Source organism: Biomphalaria glabrata, chromosome 13 (assembly GCF_947242115.1).
Source record: "Biomphalaria glabrata chromosome 13, xgBioGlab47.1, whole genome shotgun sequence".
In the NCBI taxonomy this organism is placed as follows: Eukaryota; Metazoa; Mollusca; class Gastropoda; family Planorbidae; genus Biomphalaria; species Biomphalaria glabrata.
This window is the reverse complement of record NC_074723.1, coordinates 33,318,042-33,337,277: the sequence shown is the minus strand read 5'-3', so window position 1 is coordinate 33,337,277 and position 19,236 is coordinate 33,318,042. Positions and strand designations below refer to the sequence as shown.

The window sequence follows — 19,236 nt, the reverse complement described above, 5'->3', positions numbered from 1 at the left end:
CAGGTAAAAGAAATAATTGAGAAAAATTTCACCTTAATCCGAGATTGGGTGTGAGAGAAATAACATGTAGACATTTTTTGACCATACAGTCAGATAGAGTGAGTTGATATAAGCTTTGTAATAAGTAATAACCGATGACTGAGTGTTAAAGCACTTGGCTTCTGAAACTAGGGTCCCGGGTTCGACTCCTAGTGAAGACTGGGATTTTGAATTTCTCTAGGGCGCCTCTGAGTTCACTTAGCTCTAATAACTACCTGATATTATTTAGCAAATAAAAAGGTGATAGCTTGTAGTGCTGCACACTTGGCACCCTCGCTAACCGTAGGCCACAGAAACAGATGCACTGCCCTATAGACCACAAGGTCGGAAAGGAGGAGCTTTTTCTTTTATTCATCGTTGCATTTTTGAAGTTGACAACCTGATGCTGACCCACCCTTTATTATATTTATTATTTATTACTTATTTATAATATTTTTAGCGGAAGTCGATCCTGCAATAAAATTAAAAAGCAAAGCTCTTTTTTTTTCATGACTGTATCAATCACCCTCTATTTCAGCTTTACCTATTCTTTAGTTTTTTAGACCGATTCCTCGCTGTCTTTTACTTTAATAATCTAATCCTATTCAATGACATGTTCGTCAATTTTTTATGCTATCTTCCATTAAAATGATATGAATTGGACAAGATTATCTTTAAAACATATTTCGTAGTGGATATAAAATGTTTCTAATTCCATGTTTTCTTGTTAACAGAAAAAAGTGTAAATTTATTTAGGTTGTAATTTAAAATGTTATATTAGTCTACGAGTTAGCTAAGTTTTATCTTCCAATATGTATAACAATTTGTGGCTTCTTTCAGTTTTATATCAATGTAACAATTATACAATTTTTTAAAGCCGGAAAGATAGAACTGTGAGCTACAAGCTGTGACGATACGAAACTTGCATACATAATTTCATTTTAGTTTTCCCCAGCAAACCGTGAGAAACTTAATTTTTAACTTAAACAATTATTTTCTTGTCCACCCATAACTAATTTCTTGTAGGATTTATCCCCCCTCGCACGTTTCTCACGGGACGAATCTCGACGTAAAACATTAACTAGTTTCTCTAGGGCTAACTTTTAATTATTGACCGCTGGACAGGTGACCAGCACACAACAAGTCGCTCCGCGGCCTAATAACTTTTCACACCTACCCCCCCCCCCCCCCACCCCGCAGGATACACATCGCTCTAAGAATAGCATTGCACTCGGGCTGGACAGATACATATTCGCTTAAGACTTTACTCTCACGGTAGGCAACGAATATTGACCATAAATCTGACCTGACGCCTGACATCTCCGGTACATCGATACATGTGAGAAAATCAGCTAGCTTTCTTCCCCACCCGTTAAACGAAAAGTCCCATCTATATATAGAGAGAGACCCAAACATTCTAAGTTAGGCCCGCTAGGATTCATACAGTCTCCTCTGTTAGGAAGTTTAGTTGTGAGGTTTCATTAGGGACAAACGGGTAAGTGTAAACATTTTACTATGCTTATTTTATATTATAGGAATGTGTGAGTACACATTAGTACACAACCACGTTCCCCGTCATTTCATTATGACTTTATTATGTATGTATCTTGTACTATTTTATGTCAATGCTATATCTTCATATAGTATTACTAATGCCGCTATGGTTGTCTACATTTGAAACTATAGTTATTACATTTAATTTGTTATGTTTCATCCATCCCTGTATTTTAGTGATTGATGTAAACAATACCCTTTAGTGAATCTAAGTACTGTCTAAGAACTTAGATCGCAGCGCTCTAAACTTACAGAGCCCACGTGAAATTAATCATTTCACATTTCTATTATATCCCTCATACATATTATGTCTCCCACCCTTGTGATGAATGTAATTTTGATTAACTATATCAAACTCTTATTACTGTAGCCATATCCCTAATATTTTATTTTCATCTTATCCTTTAGTATATAATATGCTCATTCCCCATTTTACTATAACTGATTACTTATCAACGTAACCTCATTTAATAGATGAATCTTGGCTAGTATCATCCTACATTGTATGATAACACGTTTATTGTGGTTATCTTACTTGTATCTTTTTGTTATTGAGTTATATGCATACTTTGAGATTATATACTTAATTGTCTTAAATGCCTTATTGGGATTGATACCAATGCCTACATCTGATTGATTGCAAGGCATATGGGAATCCCTACTCAATGTCTTTAGGAGGTTCCTAATTGTTTGTCTTATCCCCAGCCTGGTTGCTACCCCGAATGCTACCCCTGATTGCTACCCCTGGTTGCTACCCCGAATGCTACCCCTGATTGCTACCCCTGGTTGCTACACCCGACTGCTATAATTACCAGATCTCCATAGAAAGCTGTAACCGGAGCAGACCACATCAGATACCCCCCCCCCCCCCAATTACATACCTGTTAGCAAGAAGGCATTGCTTACTGTCCTTGGCCTTAACATATTGCCCAGTGTCCACAGTGCCCTATACTGTCCAGTATCATCTGCCCAGTACCCGGCCCAAACTGTCCACTGCCCAATAGTTATTGCCTAATGCCGACAGATTAGAGCAACCTTCGCAGCAGAAGATAAACTGGTGTTGAGTTAGCATATCTCGTCACATATAAATGGGGGTTCGTCCGGGATCTGAAACTAGAATCCTATATTAGACAGGCACAGGCATACAGCAGTAGAACTTTCCTAAATTTAATATACTTTCATTATCTTAGGGGTCGAATGACAAATCGCCAGGGGTCGCCTAGCCCCTAGGACCTCCGGAAATTGGAATTTTTTGTTGTTGTCCTTGCTAACGTGCTGTAACCAGCAAATCTGAACCGTATTCAAACTAGTTCCTATCCCGTTCTGTTTGAGATTGTTTTCATCTTCCATTTACAAGAACAAATCTTTGCGAACCAAGGCTTTCCAGCTTGTTAGTGATTAAGTCCAAATCCAGAAGCAGAATTGATGCAGACGATGACATTCGTTGTGCTACTGAATTCCTGGTCTGGTGGAACAGAAATAAGCTCAACCGTCGCACTACCATTGGCGTGTTTGTAAATAATTTCTAAACACTATTTCTGTAACAATGTAGTTAACTGTATCAAAGACTGTTCTCCAAACTTTGCCATATTTGTCAAATTGTCAATTCAGTATTCAACATGTATAATTTGAATACGCAATAGAAAAGTAAATAAATGCAAGTCTGAATAATATTTTTCTTTTATTATTTAATTATGAGCACAAATTTATTTATCTATATAAACGAAAAAATAATTATGGTTGGGGGTCGCCGCCTTGTGGGAAATTACATGAGGGATCGCGGAACTAAAAAGGTTGAGAACCGCTGCTTCTTTAGGGTATATGAAGAAAGTGGAAGAAGAGATTCAGTTGATGATGAAGTTAGACATTATATCATCAACAGAGACACCTTACACAGCACCTATAGTGGTAGTTAGGGAAAAAATCAGGCGCAGTAAGAATATGTGTTGACTATAGAAAACTTTACAAAGTTACTGTACAACCTGACCAAATCCAGACGTTTTGTTACCTCAAAATGCAGAAAATCACATTTTTTTTCACAAGGTTCGACCTGACCCTGGGGTATTGACAGAAAACTTTGGTGGATAAAGCTTAACCACTTACAGCATTTGGTAGTCCTTTTAGTCTGTTTTAGTTTAATGCTATGATTTGTGGGCTTGTCAACGCAACATCTAAATTTAGCAGGATGATGAGAAAGAAGCTGACTAACCAACCACATGTAATGTGCTATTCCTTTTGTACTTAATTAATGACATCATTTGATGCTTTAAGAATTCTAAAGATCTTGTTATGTATCCGGTTGATCAAATATGTATAGTAATTGTAAAGCTATAAACATTACAGTTTTTCTACTAAGAAATATATAAAATAATTTTTTTTAAATATATTTATAAAAAAAAAAGAATATTGTTATTACATAAGCAGCAAGTCAATGTACTTTTATAACGTATTTTATACTTCTTAGTATTTTGTGCTTGTTAGAGTTTATATTCTTTCGCTAGCTTAAGCCATAAAGATGGAATTAGTGGAATAGTAAAATTAATTCACTAATGGTGTTTTTGTCTAATGGCATTGTTTACACCGGAAAGTGGCTTTCAATAATTACTTCTTTACAAGAAACATTAAAATAATATAGAAAGGCATAGTTGAACTTTTAAAAACTATTTTAATTACGTTTATCTTGCATAGATTTCTCTTTCCATTTTGCAATATAGAAATCATATGATAGTTGAACTAGAAATGTTTCTACAAAAATTGTTGACGTTTACGTAGTGGTGTGATGCATTTCAAATTAGACGAAATTCAATGCCTTATCTTTTTTCTCTTATTTTCATCTCAGTAAAAGAAACACTCCCATCGTAATTTGTTACTTTATCCCAAATAAGGCCTTTCGGATCCCTACCTCCCCACACACCATTCAGGTGAGAGTGATGACATGAATCGTACCACCAGGCTCCCCGGTACTCAGTTGCACAGTTTCTGTGATCTCTATTGTTATCTTTGTCATAAGTACTAAAGTACATGTCTTTGTGATATAACAAACTATCACCGGCGTTTCCCGAGTAGTCTCCTATCTTTAATCTGTAGAATTCTTTCTCACTTAATAGTTTAAAATTTGTGTACTGAGCAAAATAACTTTGATAGTTAAATTTCAAATCAATTCTTAAGTCAAAATTTGTGAAAGATGTCAAGATATATATGTTTTCGTTCCCCAGATAAAATTCACCAACGTCGTAATCACCAAAGCCGTCACGGTATGCCTGCCAATTTCTATAGAAATCTACTTTTCCGTTGATTCTTCTCTGAAAGATGATCCATCCACCGCCGTCTGTCTTGGTGTCACACATGACTTTTAAACCGGAAGCTAACGTTACGACCACTCGATCGTCTTTACTGTTGACGTCACGACAAGATGTTATTTGATTCTCTTCTAAAGAGTAAAAAAAAATTAATCCCATATTAGATTAAATACTTTTGATTCCATTGGAGTCTTTATTTAAATATGATATATAATTTTACAAATTGAATTATGAAAAAAACATCTCTTTTAATATGTGAAATGAAATGCAGGTTTTTTTTTTATTGAATTAAAATAAAGATAGTGCTTTAAAATTATTCTTAAACAAAACTTATGATATAATATAAAGTGTTCTAAAAAAATATATCTAATTAGTTTATATAATAAATAAATATTTATTTATTAGATATACATGGATGGCTGCCTGGTAGAGCGTTTTGCGCTCGATTGTCGTTTAGATTTATCGAAATAATATCGATGGCACCTGATTCAAACCCTGCCCGCTCCCACTACCCACGTCGTCCTGCAGGAGGTTTGAACTCGGAAGTAGAATATCTTCAACTCTGAAGGAGCATCCGAAACATGTCAAACAAACAAAAATAGTCAAAATAAATTATCATTATAGTTACAATAAAAATTTAAATATTTTGTGTGTTTCTTTTTTTCTGAACTGCTTGCTAAAAATAGTTAATTGGAAAAAAAAATTAAGTCAAAGAAAACACATTTTAGGTACAAGACAAGTGAGCTACTTAAAGTTTTTTAGCTAAGAGTTTAGACTACCATCAAAATTTCGTCTTCTTTGTCTATTACGTTTTATCAGTTTTTTTGATAATAAAGGACACGCCCCCAAATGTCGGCAATCCCTATGAGAGCGCTAATAGCAAAATGTTAATCATTTCTTCGTTATGTTAATTTTAGTAATCAAAACACGATCTTGGCTTAATTAATTATTCTCCAATTCATTTTGATCTTGTTTTTTTTTTTGTTTTGTTTTTTTTTTGTTTCTTTTCATTTTGATCTAGTTTTTTTTTTTTTTATTGTTTTAGTTTACACCTTTTTATTGCTTCCGGTGTTTTGCTTCTATCTCGGTGACAAGAAAAAAGCTGCGTGAGCTCAATACATAAGAAAAACATACTAATACGCAAATTATAAATCCATGAAAATATCCATACTTTTTTTTTCTTGTAATTAATTATCGAAATAGTTAAAACGTGATTTCGTTTCAAAAAAGTTTGACGGACCTGATTAAATTTTGTAGGTCAAGTCTGGTCAAGTTAAAAGGTAACAAATGTGGTTAAGGTCAGTGGCGTAACTAAGGGGGGGGGATGGGGGGGGGAGAATTTTAAAATCCCCCCGGGCCCCCACCTCGGGGGGGGGCCCCAAATGGGTATCCGGAATTTATTTGTAAATACATAAATTAATATATTTGATTGACAAATGGTGTCAACGGGTGTCTTTTTTTTTTCAACATTTATGGATTAAATTTATCACAAAGACTAAACCTAGATCTAGGTCTATCAGTACGTTGACTTTGTTGACATTTTAAAAATATTTTTTCCCACAGAGATCCAATAAAAAAAAAAAATTAGTCCTACATTTTAAACTTTGTTGCCACGAATAAAACTGCTTGATATACAGAAATTCCAGGTATTTTGTTACCTTTACTAATAATAGATCTAAATGGCGAGTATTTTGTGGCTACACTAATTAACCTTGAAGCAAAATTTACAGAATCGAGTATAACAGATCTTATTCTTAATAATGCTAAAATTGTCCATTATTCGGGTTTGGCGTCTATAATTTCAGAATTAAACTTCACACTCGAGTTATTACCCCTCTATTCATCTTTCCTCAATCCAATGGAAACTCTATTTTTATTTCCATCTAATCCTTTTGCTTTCGCACAAAAAATAAACAACAAACAATGACGTAATATCATATAATATTAGCACATACTTCCTTTTGAAGTTATTATCACACCCTTCCGTTTAAAGTTTTTAAGAGTGATATCTACTAGCAGGGCCGGCCCTAGCATTTGCGGGGCCCTATGCGAAACGGATCGCGCGGGCCTAGTCTGGGTAGGGATAAGCCTAATGTCAAAATAATTTTTTTTAATTAGAAAATAGGCCTACTTTCGTCTTTGCAATAAATTTTTATCAAATGAAAGCTCGCATTGCCACTTTTTATATATTGGCACCCCAAAATCTCAATTTCGTCTATTCTTCAGGAGATTTGAATACATTTTTTAAAAAGTTCAGGACTTTATCGTATATTTTGCCTTTTCATGAGATTTCCTGGAGGCCCTGGAAAATCAGGAGGTCGCGAAAACCCTGTTATTTTATATACGTTATAATGGTTTAATTTAATAATGTACACTTGGAATTAGCGCGGGGCCCATGAAAGCGCGGCGCCCACTGCGACCGCATAGGCTGCAGTGGCCTAAGGCCGGCCCTGTCTACTAGGAACTTTTACAATTCGTCCATTTCTGGTTGTCTTGACTGGCACAACAAGTTCTCTAGACGTTGGTCTATAACTGTCTGTTTCGTTTGTTCCGACAGTTTGCAGTTCATTGTCTTTATTGGTATCATAGTACCCAGAGATGTCTTCATCAAAACTCTTATTCAAAAAGCGTTGATTTCTTCTGTATGTTTTTTCATCGTTTGTCTTTATGATGTAAAATCTGGGTGCTGAATGTTTTTTTATGACAACTGCTTTCTGCCATGTTTGACCTAGACGAACTCTCCGACAGAATAGTCTTTAGGTAGTCTTGCTTTTGCATCGTATTTCACTTTGCTTTTCATCTGTCGTTCGTTGAGTAATGTCTCTGCATTTTCAGCTACCGATGGTTTCAATAGTTTGGGATCAGTTGGAATGATTCCCTGATTCACGACTCGTCAGCAGTTGTGATGGTGAATACGGCAGTCCACTTATCGGAGTATTTCTATATCTTATATATCTATCTTGAATTCTGGTCAAAGCTCCTGCGCCCAATTAATATAGTTCGGAAGAAGCTACAAAAGTCTGGACTGCATAGACGGAAAGCTGCTAAAGAAATTAGTACCCTTTCATGCTTTCTGCAAAATGATGAGAAACTGACAAAAACCCAATCCATCGAAAAAGCAAAAGAAGGTAGTGAATACTATGGATTCCCTGTAATCAAAACAACCAGAAGAAAGAAAAGACTTGATGGGAACTTGAGTTCTAATGTAGGACTGTCAAAAGAACTGCAATTCAAACGTGTTGCGACAGAAGTGCTGGACAGATTTCATATGGAGATGAAGGGCAGATTCCAAAGGCTGGAATGAAAATGGATACCTTTGGGTTTCTTCTTGAACCAAGACACCTGTTAGATGAAGACACGCTTGTGACAAACTGTGCTACTTTTCCTGTTTGTATGATGAAATAAATGGAAAATCGCTTTTTCAATGATGTCGTTGATGCACGAGCACTTTTCATCAACAAACAGTAATACAATCACCAATAGACATATTGAGGAAACAGGCTTCATATGGTAATTACGTGTGCTTAAACTTTGCAACCTCCTCCGAATACCGCTAACTCAGGCCACTTCCATTACGTCATATGAGAGATCATTCTCAAAGCTCAAGTTCATCAAAAACTATTTCAGGAGCACATTGACGCAAGAAAGGCTTATCATGGCTTTAATGTGAGTGAAGTCACAAATACTAGAAATTATCGATGTAGTTGATATTATAGATGTATTTGCTGCACAGAATGCACGACGTGAAGCGATATCAATTTAGATTTGTCACCTGTGCATTATTTAACTAACAAACAACGGTATTATTCATTAAAAGAGTCTTGATGATTACTTTTTGTTAAGTTTACTGATATACTGAACCAATTTGATTTGGGGCTTATTTATTTTTGCGTACATTATCTCATGTCATATGTCGAATGTCAAAATGCAAGGGGCCCCCAAAGAGGTCAATCCCCCCGGGCCCCCAAATCCCTAGTTACGCACCTGGTTAAGGTTATAGAGTCGTGCAATTATATCTTATCTACTTTTAATAAAAGCGTGCCTTTAAAACGGATGATAATTGCATCTTCGCGTATCTCTGTATTAGCCTAGTGTATTTAGACGACTACAGACTCTAACTCTGCTAAGTCATTCGTTTAAATGGCATGTAGTACAATCTTAAAATAGGTAAGACGGAAAATGTTTACGAATCAATCGTATCCTAATAAACATATTATTTACCATTTCTTTCTTTCTGATTTATTTGGTGCGTTGTGTTTAAGTGGTTTAAAGTTTTCAGTGTTTTATGTATGTATTTGCTCATATCTTTTTATCTTATATAATAAAGACATTTCTTTAAAAAAGAAGATAATTACGTCCTACGCGTCATGCATTTTAAATTGCAAGGCTACAGCTAACAATCATTTGAAAACAAAAAATTGTACTGCATTAAAAGTTGACAGTGTTCTTAACACATCGAATAGTATTTCTCAATATACAAAAAGTTATTACTTAATAACGCACGAAACAATTACAAATTTTTATTTTAATATAAAAAAAAAAGACCGTACCTTTATCAGTCTGATTTTTTACTTCAATTAATGCAGTTGAAAAGTTTGATAATACAATCTCTAGATTTTCTTGAAAGTTGCTGAAATTTTGTTGATGCGTGTGAAAGTCTTTTTCCAGACTCAAGATATTTCTTTGTTGAATGTTCAAGTCTTCTTTTACGTTCTTTAAGTTTTCTTGATTTATAATCAAGTCTTCTTTCATGCTTGATATATTTTGTTGATTTTGTGTGATGTCTTCTTTCATGCTACTAATAATTTGTTGTGTGCTGTTCAAATCTGCTGTGATGCTTATAATGTTTTGCTCTTTGATTTTCAACTCTTCTTTAATGTTTTTTATACTTTGATTATTTTCCTGAATATGTTTAGTGTCACCATCAACTTGACCTAATAGTTTCTCCACTACTTTGACCAAATCATCCACAGTTGGACTCACGACTGCAAGGATCAACATCTCACTGAGTCTCTCAGCTCTTCCATCGGAATGTTTAACGTTAGCCTCACAGAAATATTTCCCAGACTCTGAAAATTTCAGACTGCTCCAAGTGACTTGAAGATATGAATCTTTTGATTCGTTGTCGAATATTTCACCTTCAGCATTTTTTAAATTACTTCCTTGGACAACGGGTTGACCTTTATTTATATTAGCTATAACACCATTGGCCTCTGGAAATAAAATAGAGGTTAAAGGTTACAAAAAATATAGGAGCTACTTCATCTTTCTTGTGTCTGTAACTAATCTAATATATCTAATACATAAAGACAAATGAAGGGTGTATGTTTGTATGTCCCGAATATAAATCAAAACTGTTGGATCAATCTTGATAAAATTTTGCATGGATGTTCCTTAGCTTACAACATTGATTGAAACGATTGTTTCATGTCCATCCCACAACATTTTTTAAAAAGTAGTAATAATTTTCCTTTCAGTCATTGCGATCTATGGGGCAGATAATGTTAAGGCAGAGGTTCTCAACCTGTGGATCGCGGGTCGATTGACGATTTGCCAGGGGTCGCCTAAGACCATCGAAAATGTGGATTGTTATTGTCTACTCTTCTATTGCTGTATATGTGTGCTTTAGGGGGGGGGGTCGCGGCAGAGTGGGGGAATATAAAAAGGGGTCGCCGATCTTAAAAGATTGAGAACCGCTGTGTTAAGGTAATCTGTTTCTATGGTTAGGGTTAGGGTTAGGGTAGCAGTCTAGTAGTTATTCTGAATGTTTTATCTAGTTACAGTTTACTATTATAAATATGGTATATATATATAGTGATTCCTAGTTGTTAATTAAAGTTTCTGTATTGAATCAAAGGATCTCCTTCATTGAATCTATTAGTAAATATTTAGATCATCTTATCAAACTGACATCTTCTAAATCCTCGGCATCACAGTTACAAGATCTCAACACCATACGACAAAGAGGAAAAGAAGATTATTCAAGATCCCTCCTCACAAGATCCTAATGACCGTGATCAATGTGTAGGGCTTTCAAATATGACATATTTACGTTATTTCAAACTCTTTCGTTGTGTGTATTTTAGGTGAAGAGGCATCTGAATGTTTGTCAAGTTGTCAGTTATGAAGTTTCAGAAAGAACCAGAATACTTCTGGAAAACACGTGCCAGAGCATTTGAAATCCCTGAATGTATGATCTATAACCTAAATCTGGGTAAATGGCCAATTTGAAGTGATACCTAACATTTAGTCGTACAAGTGAGTAACGAGAACAGAATGCAACATTACCATGAAGAATGTACAAAGACTGAAGTGAGGTTTCATTTCGTTGATGTTTTAAAGCCTGTAAAAATTACAAAAAATGTGTCTAGCATGTGAAAACTTTATTCAAACTATATTTCTAATCTCTTTAAAAGAGAATGTTTGAAATTTGATCGTGTAACTTATGTTAGAGTTCTTAAGCTTATCTATCTATCTATCTGTCTATCTATCTATCTATCTATCTATCTATCTATCTATCTATCTATCTATCTATCTATCTATCTATCTATCTATCTATCTATCTATCTATCTATCTGTCCATCTATCTATCTATCTATCTATCTATCTATCTATCTATCTATCTATCTATCTATGTATTTTCCTATCTATCTACTTATAAGCTAAGCTAATTCATTCATCAAACGACCTCCAAATTCTAGCTCTGGAGACCACATTGCCTTCAAGCCCAAAGCCATTTTTACACATACTTATAGGTCCGCATCGACTCTGTAAGAGCAGGCAATGGAGGAATACATGCAGGTCACAACTGGGTTTGCGTAGTCATGTAAAACAAAGCAATCATCCTTAATTTACGAATTGGAAAGCCACTGCCATCAAATCAATAATAGAATAAGTGTCAACTTAAGGAAAGAGAAAAGACACCAAATGAGGCGTGTGATTTATGTCGAATATTCTAATTTGACTAGCGTAACACTGGGATTTTTAGCGGCCCCCGAAAGGGGAAAAGACGCTATTAGTTTTGTGTGAAATGTCTGTCCGTCCGTCAGGTTTAGATCTCGTAAACTAGAAAAAAAACAACAAATGAAGCCGTGTGATTTATAACTAATATTCTAATTTGACTAGCGTAACACTGGGATTTTAATTTTGTGATATTTAGTGCGCCCCTGAGTCCACCCAACTCTATGGGGTATCCAACTTTACTTGGGAAAAAGTAAAGGCGGTTGACTTCGTGCTTGCCACATGTGGCAATGTGGCAAACATTTAAGATATTGATGTGTTGTTTTTTTTTTTGGTTGGATAAAAAGTTAAGAAAATGAAACTACCAGAGCTGTGGCGAACTGTGAGTGACAATCGGTCATGGCATTAATATACGCTTATGTTTACAAACAGCGTACGTGTTGTACAAGAGTATGAGAAATATTAGTTTTAATCCTTTGTTAATGGCTGTTTCTGGCTGAATCTCACCAGAAGCACTGTCTACAGATGTAGATTAAAACAAGATTACTGGAAATGTGTTAGTCAAGTTTGACACTGTGCGTTCTGTAAAAGTTGCTTTTATAAAAGTCGAGCGCTAATCACAATGGTCAGAGGGAGTCTGGGACACTTTAACAAAAGAATATAAAATCAGTCACTGGCATTAACTCTTTTTCTCCTAATCGACGATACCATCGTTGATTTAGACCTCATTTAAATAAATTAATGTTTAATTTTATAAACTTGACTTTGTGTTATATAAAAAGAGCATGCATTTCCCTTTAATTCTAAACCAAATACAACATTTTCTGATAATAAACAATAAAGCTATTAAAGCTTAATCATAAGAGGGGAGTGAAGTAGTAATGAGCAAAATGAAGAATTCCTTCGAGACGGGAAAAATAATTACGGAAAGTAAGAGTTAATGCCAATAAAATTGGTCCATAGGCGGAAGTCTCACACGCGTTATGTGGCGCCTCCTATATAACCGGTTAGCTCCTGGTTCAGAGGATAATGGCTAAGGGATAAAATGACTGAAGATGAGATCAAATGTATTATAAGAAGTCACACACACAGAAATATTACCTGGTAGGTACAGTTCAATGTCACAGTCTCGATCCGTTCTTTAATGATTTCAGAACTTCCTGAAAAGTGAACTCTTGATCCTGAGCAAAATATAATTAAAAATAGAGAAATAAAACAAGGTTACAAAGACAGTTTGTGTGGAAACGCAAACTCAAAAATCGGCCCCCGAATTGGTCCACCCAAGCAGGCTTCAATAATTTCAAAAAGAACAAGCGAATGAAATTATAACAAAGACAAAAGAGAGAGAAGAATGGAGAAAGAAGGTTAACAGATCTTGTGTAGTGCCCCAACGGTCCAGCAGATCAAAGGATAGGTGTAAGTGAATGCAAAAATAGATGTGAACCTGGTCTAATTAGTTCCCCTTTCAGACCTTGTGGTCTATAGGGCAGATGATGTAAAGTTAATCTGTTTTTGTGGCCTACGGTTAACGAGGGTGTCATGTAGCCAGCACAACGACCAACCGCCTTTACTTTTCCCCAACTAATGTCACGTACTCATGAGAGCTGGGTGGACTCAGTGGCGCCCAAGGATCCCGAAATAAAAATCCCAGTCTTCACCAGGATTCGAACTAGGGACCCCCAAGTCACGCGCTTTACCACCTATGGCATTGAATAAATTTGCAATGTCTCAACTTAATCCGAGAATGGGTGTGGGAGTAATAAGGTGTACAAAGTAAGTAATTATCAGACAGACAGATACAGATACAAGCTAACTGACAGACAAAATCATGTCGTATATCAAATACAGAAACTCATTTAAAACAGTGATAGTCTTCAATAAACTAAAACATTTCTCAAACACCAGAATTTACCAGAAGTAATGTACCGATTTAAATGTTAAATTATAAATTAGATTTTAATGAAGTGTTTATAGCATCAGTAGCGATCCTGAAGTTTTACTTTACTAAATATATTGTTGTTCATGTGTTTTACTGTAAAACTATTCAAGTCTCGTTGTGGGAAGCGTGTTCGAGAGGCCAAGTGCGCTTGAACATGGCTTGTCTTGGCTACCCAGAAGGGGGCTCGAGGTTCGACACCCGACTCGGGCAGAGTTGCGTTTACTGAGCGCCTAAAGGCAGCACGGAAAATCAACTCTTATATACCCCATTCCCCCCACTGGTCCACAAATGAGATTGGATCAAAGCGCTCTGAGCATGCTGCTAGCATGAAAGTAGCACTATATAAAAGCTATAAAAATAATACTAATACTAATACATAAATGCCACGAAAAACAAAAAAAAATCATTTCCTCTATCCAACTTACTTTTGTAGTTACTGGAAGAATCATTATTCTGTAAAGAACATTGACATTTGCTCTCGACTTTCTTGCAGCGTTGTATCTCTTCAATTAAAGCGGTCGAATTGGTTTCATATTCTACCGCCTTCTTAGCAAACAAAGAAATATTTCTTTCATTAGAATTGTCTCCATTGACACTACATCTGTATACCTTAGCATCAGACTTTGTGGGATGAAGAATAGTTAAAGAGATAAACACATTGCCAAAGCTGATAAGTGAATATTTAAATTGCACAAGTTGTTTTAGATTTAGTGTCAATAAATCAAGGGAGATCATAACTTCAAAATCTCTGATAGTTTCATTATAACGAGAAAGAGTTAGAGATTTGATAACATCAATATTCTGAGCTTGGTTGTTGGTTACAGAACAGTTGATCACAAGTTGTGCAGTTATCTCTGGAGATATGACGTTTGGTTGGACATCAATTACAAGTTCTGAAAATTAATTAAAAATTGTAGATATTAATTATTAAATGTATGAACCATGCGTTAGACTGAAGATATTGGTTATTTTAATTGAGATATCAGTGTGTATCTTATATATGTGTTGCAAAAATGGCGCACTACATTAAGAAGGCGTGGTGGCTGAGCGGTAAAGCGCTTGGTTTCCTAACCCAGGGGTCCCAGTTTCGAATCCTAGGGAAGACTGAGTTTTTAATTTCGAGATCATTTGGGCGCCTTTGAGTCCACCCAGTTCGAATTCTTCTGTGGCCCTTGGGGCCAGCAAAACGCCCAACCGCCTTTACTTTGTTTCCTAACTAATGTTGGGTACCCATTAGAGGAGTATGAATTTTAAGGCCTCCTAAAGATCCCGAAAGTAAAAATCCTAGTCTTAATCAGGATTCGAACACGGGACGCCAGTTAGCCCCCACGCCTCCGTTATCAGGTTATAACTAGTATATATTCATAAGTTTTGATTAAATGAATCTTTTCTATTCGTATAAATAAACACCACATCAAATTAATAGTCCTGAAATATAAGTAGCAAAATACTTAACTCTTTCTCTCCGTAATTAATTACCACATTCTGGTGGAATCAACGCTGGTATCGTCAGTTAGGAGAGAAAGAGTTAAGAAATATTTATTGAGCCAAAATAGAAAAATGAAAAAAAACTGACAACTGTGTACAGCTACAAATATGAAATATGAAATGTTTATAGAAACAGTTCAAGTCTTTAATTCATTAATGTAAAAACACACATCCGCCTTCTTGTCAGACTTTAAATTTATTTTGGTTATTGAGACCCATGTTTTCATTTGTTAACCAAAAGGTTTTTGTAGGTCTAGCTAGTAATACAGAATTAGCCACCAACAAAAACTTCTACTAAATCTGAATATGGAAGAGTCATATCTGCTTCCCAGTAAAATTAAAGCCGTATTCTTTTCTAGTGGTGTCTTTTTTTTTTATAGGGTTGTGAAAATCGGACACTAAATGCTGAGGCTGAACGAAGAGTTCAAGCTTTTTGAGCGTTAATGCTACAGAAATATTCAGCATGTCATATACCAGAAAAAGATGACAAATCACTTTGTACTTTTAGAAGTCAACATTCTAGCTTGCACGAAGTGCACACAGAGACACTATACAATACTGATTACTCCATATGTCCCCCAGAGAGCCCTGCGCTCAATGGACTCAACGCTTTTAGTGGTGCCACGTTTCTCCCTCAAAAGCTACGGTCTGCGGGCTTTTTCAGTGCACGGACCAAAGGTATTGAACTCACTCCCCATTGTTCTCAGACAGACAACATGCTATACCACTTTTAAGAAGAACATTAAGACCTACTTGTTTAAAACTTTTTTAGATTAGTTTTTGATTTAAATTGTGGTGTTTGCCTTGAACCTACATTTTGTTTGTTAACAGCGTTTTATAAATAAAATTATTAATTATTATTAGGAATAGACAAAAGCTGAGCAGGTTTGATCATACTGTAAGATATGAATCACTGCTTGACTGTCAGAAGTCAACCTTTGTTGTAAAGGGAGCAGGAAGAAAGGGTCGTCCAAAAAAAAAGTTGGCTGGATTTTATAGAACAGCGGTTCCCAACCTTTTATGCTCGGCGACCCCTTTTTACAATCCCCCACTCTGCCGCGACCCTTCCCCCCCCCCCCCGTAGACACACATAGCAATAGAATAATAGACAAAACAATCCATTTTTTTCGATGATCTTAGGCGACCCCTGGCAAATCATCAATCGACCCCCAAGGGGGTCGTGATCCACAGGTTGAGAACCCCTGTCATAGAAGAATGGGCCGCTCTCTCTCTCTTGATATCTCGCTATGAACAGCTGCTAACCGGGAAAAGTGGAGAGTCTCGGTTAAACGAACTATCACAGCATCTCTTAACTCTTTCTCTCCGTAATTATTTATCACATTCTAATGGAATCAACGTTGGTATCGTCCGTTAGAAGAGAAAGAGTTAAGAACAGAAAACAACAGCGATTGTATTTATAAAATGTCTATTAAAACTTTGTAGATTCTTGAAGATTTTGTATCGCTTTCTGTGTCAGAACTTGTTATGGTTTACATGGAAACACATTCCATATTTAGAAACTGTCTATTTTGTCAGCCAAGAGAGAGGTGGTCTACATAACAGAGGTGCCCAACGGAAACGCTTTAAAGACCAATTAGTCACCAACCTGCCTTAGGTGACATAGAAAGAGCACATGGTTGCATAACGAGACAGCTGGAATTTACTTGTAAAGGCGGCGGGATACACATTTGAGACCAAAAGAAAATCGCTGCCGAGGACACAGTTAAACGGCGAAATGAAAATCTTAAGCGACAACCGGCGGACAATGGTTATGCTTGCCCTGGATTTGGCAAAATATGTAGATCACAGCTGGTGCTGCGTATCCACGGGCAATACTGCAATCTCATTAAACTTTGGGCTTATATAGGTGTCTCAATATTATTAAATGTAGATTCTGGAAGATATGTATCACTCAGTGTGTCTGAAGTTGTTATTATTTGTATTGAAATGCATTCATTTGAATGACTTGAATACAATTTTGCGATACTTTTTCTACAGAATCTCATAACGATCAAAGTACTAATTATTATTTTATAATAAATAAAAATCTAAACAATTAATCATCTGACCTGAAGTCGACAAAATAACTAAAGCCACAACGAGGATGACATATAGAAATGTGGCCATTTTGGTACTTGTGACAACAAAGGAGATAGTCCTGGTTTATATAGTTAAAAGTCAAGTGATAAGCTCATGTCTCAGACTGTAGGAAACTTTCTTATCAGTTCAAGTTACAACAACATCTCTAAGTCAACATAACGTCCTGGTAGTTAATAGGACAAGCGTGACCAGAGAGACATCCTTGACCAGTGTGACTGGAACACTTATCAAGAAATGTAATAGTTTTTAATGTAATGAGTTGAGATAATAAGAGAGATGGGCAGACAACTCGTGGGCGAGCTCAACTGTTACCACAGAAATGAAAGTATAGTATTATCAAGTCCAGTGGTTCCGAAACCTTTTAGTCTCGTAGACCCACTTTCATGTTTTCTGATTTTCCGTAGACCCCCTGCTTCACTTATTTTACATTTTTTGCAAATCTCTAAACTCATTTTTAAAACTAATTTCAAACTGTAGTGAGTCGAAGAGGGAAAAGGTAATTTACAGCCAAGAGGCACTGACATATGTAGCCTATCTTTCAAGGGATAAAATTCAAATTTAAACCAATGAAAATAATTAATTTGTATTGCTGGAATCACTAAACACACTGGAATTTTTTTTTTCATCTTCATCGTCCCTTACTACGGATATTATGTTTCATATAGGAATTTGTTGTTCTATGAAGTAGTCCTCCAAACATTAAATATCAATTAATTCCCAGCATCATTATAGTCCTCAGACAACGCCGTTTGTGCTGGCTTGGACATGTTCGCCGGATGGAGGACAAGCGCATCCCGAAAGTCATCCTCTATGGACAACTCGCGACTGGATGAACCATAGTCGTTCTACGACCGAAAGAGGTCAATAATTTCCCTGTTAACTATATGCTATTGCCACTTCCTCTTGAGCCTTTGAGCTGACCAGTGTACATTATTGTCGATTAAATCTCCATAATGTTTATATAATATTTTTGTTGCTATGCTCTAACTGTGGTACCAAGAGGAGTGTGCCACTGTTATAGGAATGTATTTTTCAATAACGAGCTAAGTTGACTTTATTTATTTATTAGCGGCCCCCGAAAGGGGAAAAGACGCTATTAGTTTTGTGCGAAATGTCTGTCCGTCTGTCCGTCTGTCCGTCCGTCCCGTTTAGATCTCGTAAACTAGAAGAGATATTGAAAATCCGACTTCACAATATTTTAGACCATTCAAAGTTCTGATGCAACGACTACTTTTATTTTTCCTGAAAGCGAAAATTCTAATTTTTAAAATCAATTATGCAAGCAGTTTTTTATAAGAAAAAGCTAATAAGTATGCATTATATGTTAGACCTAATTTAAGACAAATAGTAATCTTATAAACATCATTTTCGTAAAATTTTATTCTATATAGCGAAATTTTTTTTTTTTTTTTTTTTTTGAGGATTCGAATATGAGATTGAGCCTTTTCAAAACAATTAACTTATTTAGTTCGAACCGAGGGTCCCGGGTTCGAATCCTGGTGAAGACTGGGATTTTCAACTTCTGAGTCTACCCAGCTCTAATGGCTACCTGACATTAGTTGGGGAAAAGCAAAGGCGGTTGGTCGTTGTGCTGGCTACATGACACCCTCGTTAACCGTAGGCCACAAAAACTGATGAGCTTTACATCATCTGCCCTATAGACCACAAACTAGTTAGGCCAGGTTCACATCTAACTTTACATTCACTTTCACGTATCCTTTGATCTGCGGGACGGTTGGGGCACTACACAAGATCAGTTAACCTACTTTCTCCATTCTTATCTCTCATTTGTCTTTGATATAATTTCATTCGGATGTTCTTTCTGAAAATATTGAAGCCTACCTGGGTGGACCACTGGTCGTGCGGTTTGCGCGCTGG

At 36.0% G+C, this 19,236-nt stretch overlaps 1 protein-coding gene across 1 annotated transcript; it reads right to left on the bottom strand.

Annotated features, from left to right (window-relative positions):
* Nucleotides 1-3,234: 3,234 nt before the first annotated feature.
* On the bottom strand, nucleotides 3,235-17,449 carry LOC106076952 (uncharacterized). Its single transcript, XM_056008475.1, has 6 exons — nucleotides 17,328-17,449; nucleotides 14,196-14,663; nucleotides 12,933-13,012; nucleotides 11,160-11,214; nucleotides 9,422-10,084; nucleotides 3,235-5,002 (listed from the first exon to the last, which is right to left on the bottom strand). The coding sequence occupies exons 1-6, from the start codon at nucleotides 17,383-17,385 to the stop codon at nucleotides 4,383-4,385; spliced, it is 1,944 nt and encodes a 647-aa protein (XP_055864450.1). The 5' UTR covers nucleotides 17,386-17,449; the 3' UTR covers nucleotides 3,235-4,382.
* Between the last annotated feature and the right edge of the window lie 1,787 nt (nucleotides 17,450-19,236).

Coding starts and splice junctions, on each gene's coding strand:
- LOC106076952 (XM_056008475.1), bottom strand. CDS start 17,385: ATGGCCACATTTCTATATGTCATCCTCGTTGTGGCTTTAGTTATTTTG. Junction 13,013..14,195: donor TTCTTCCAGTAACTACAAAA/GTAAGTTGGATA, acceptor TATTTTGCTCAG/GATCAAGAGTTCACTTTTCA. Junction 10,085..11,159: donor GTCTTTGTACATTCTTCATG/GTAATGTTGCAT, acceptor TTTTATTTCCAG/AGGCCAATGGTGTTATAGCT.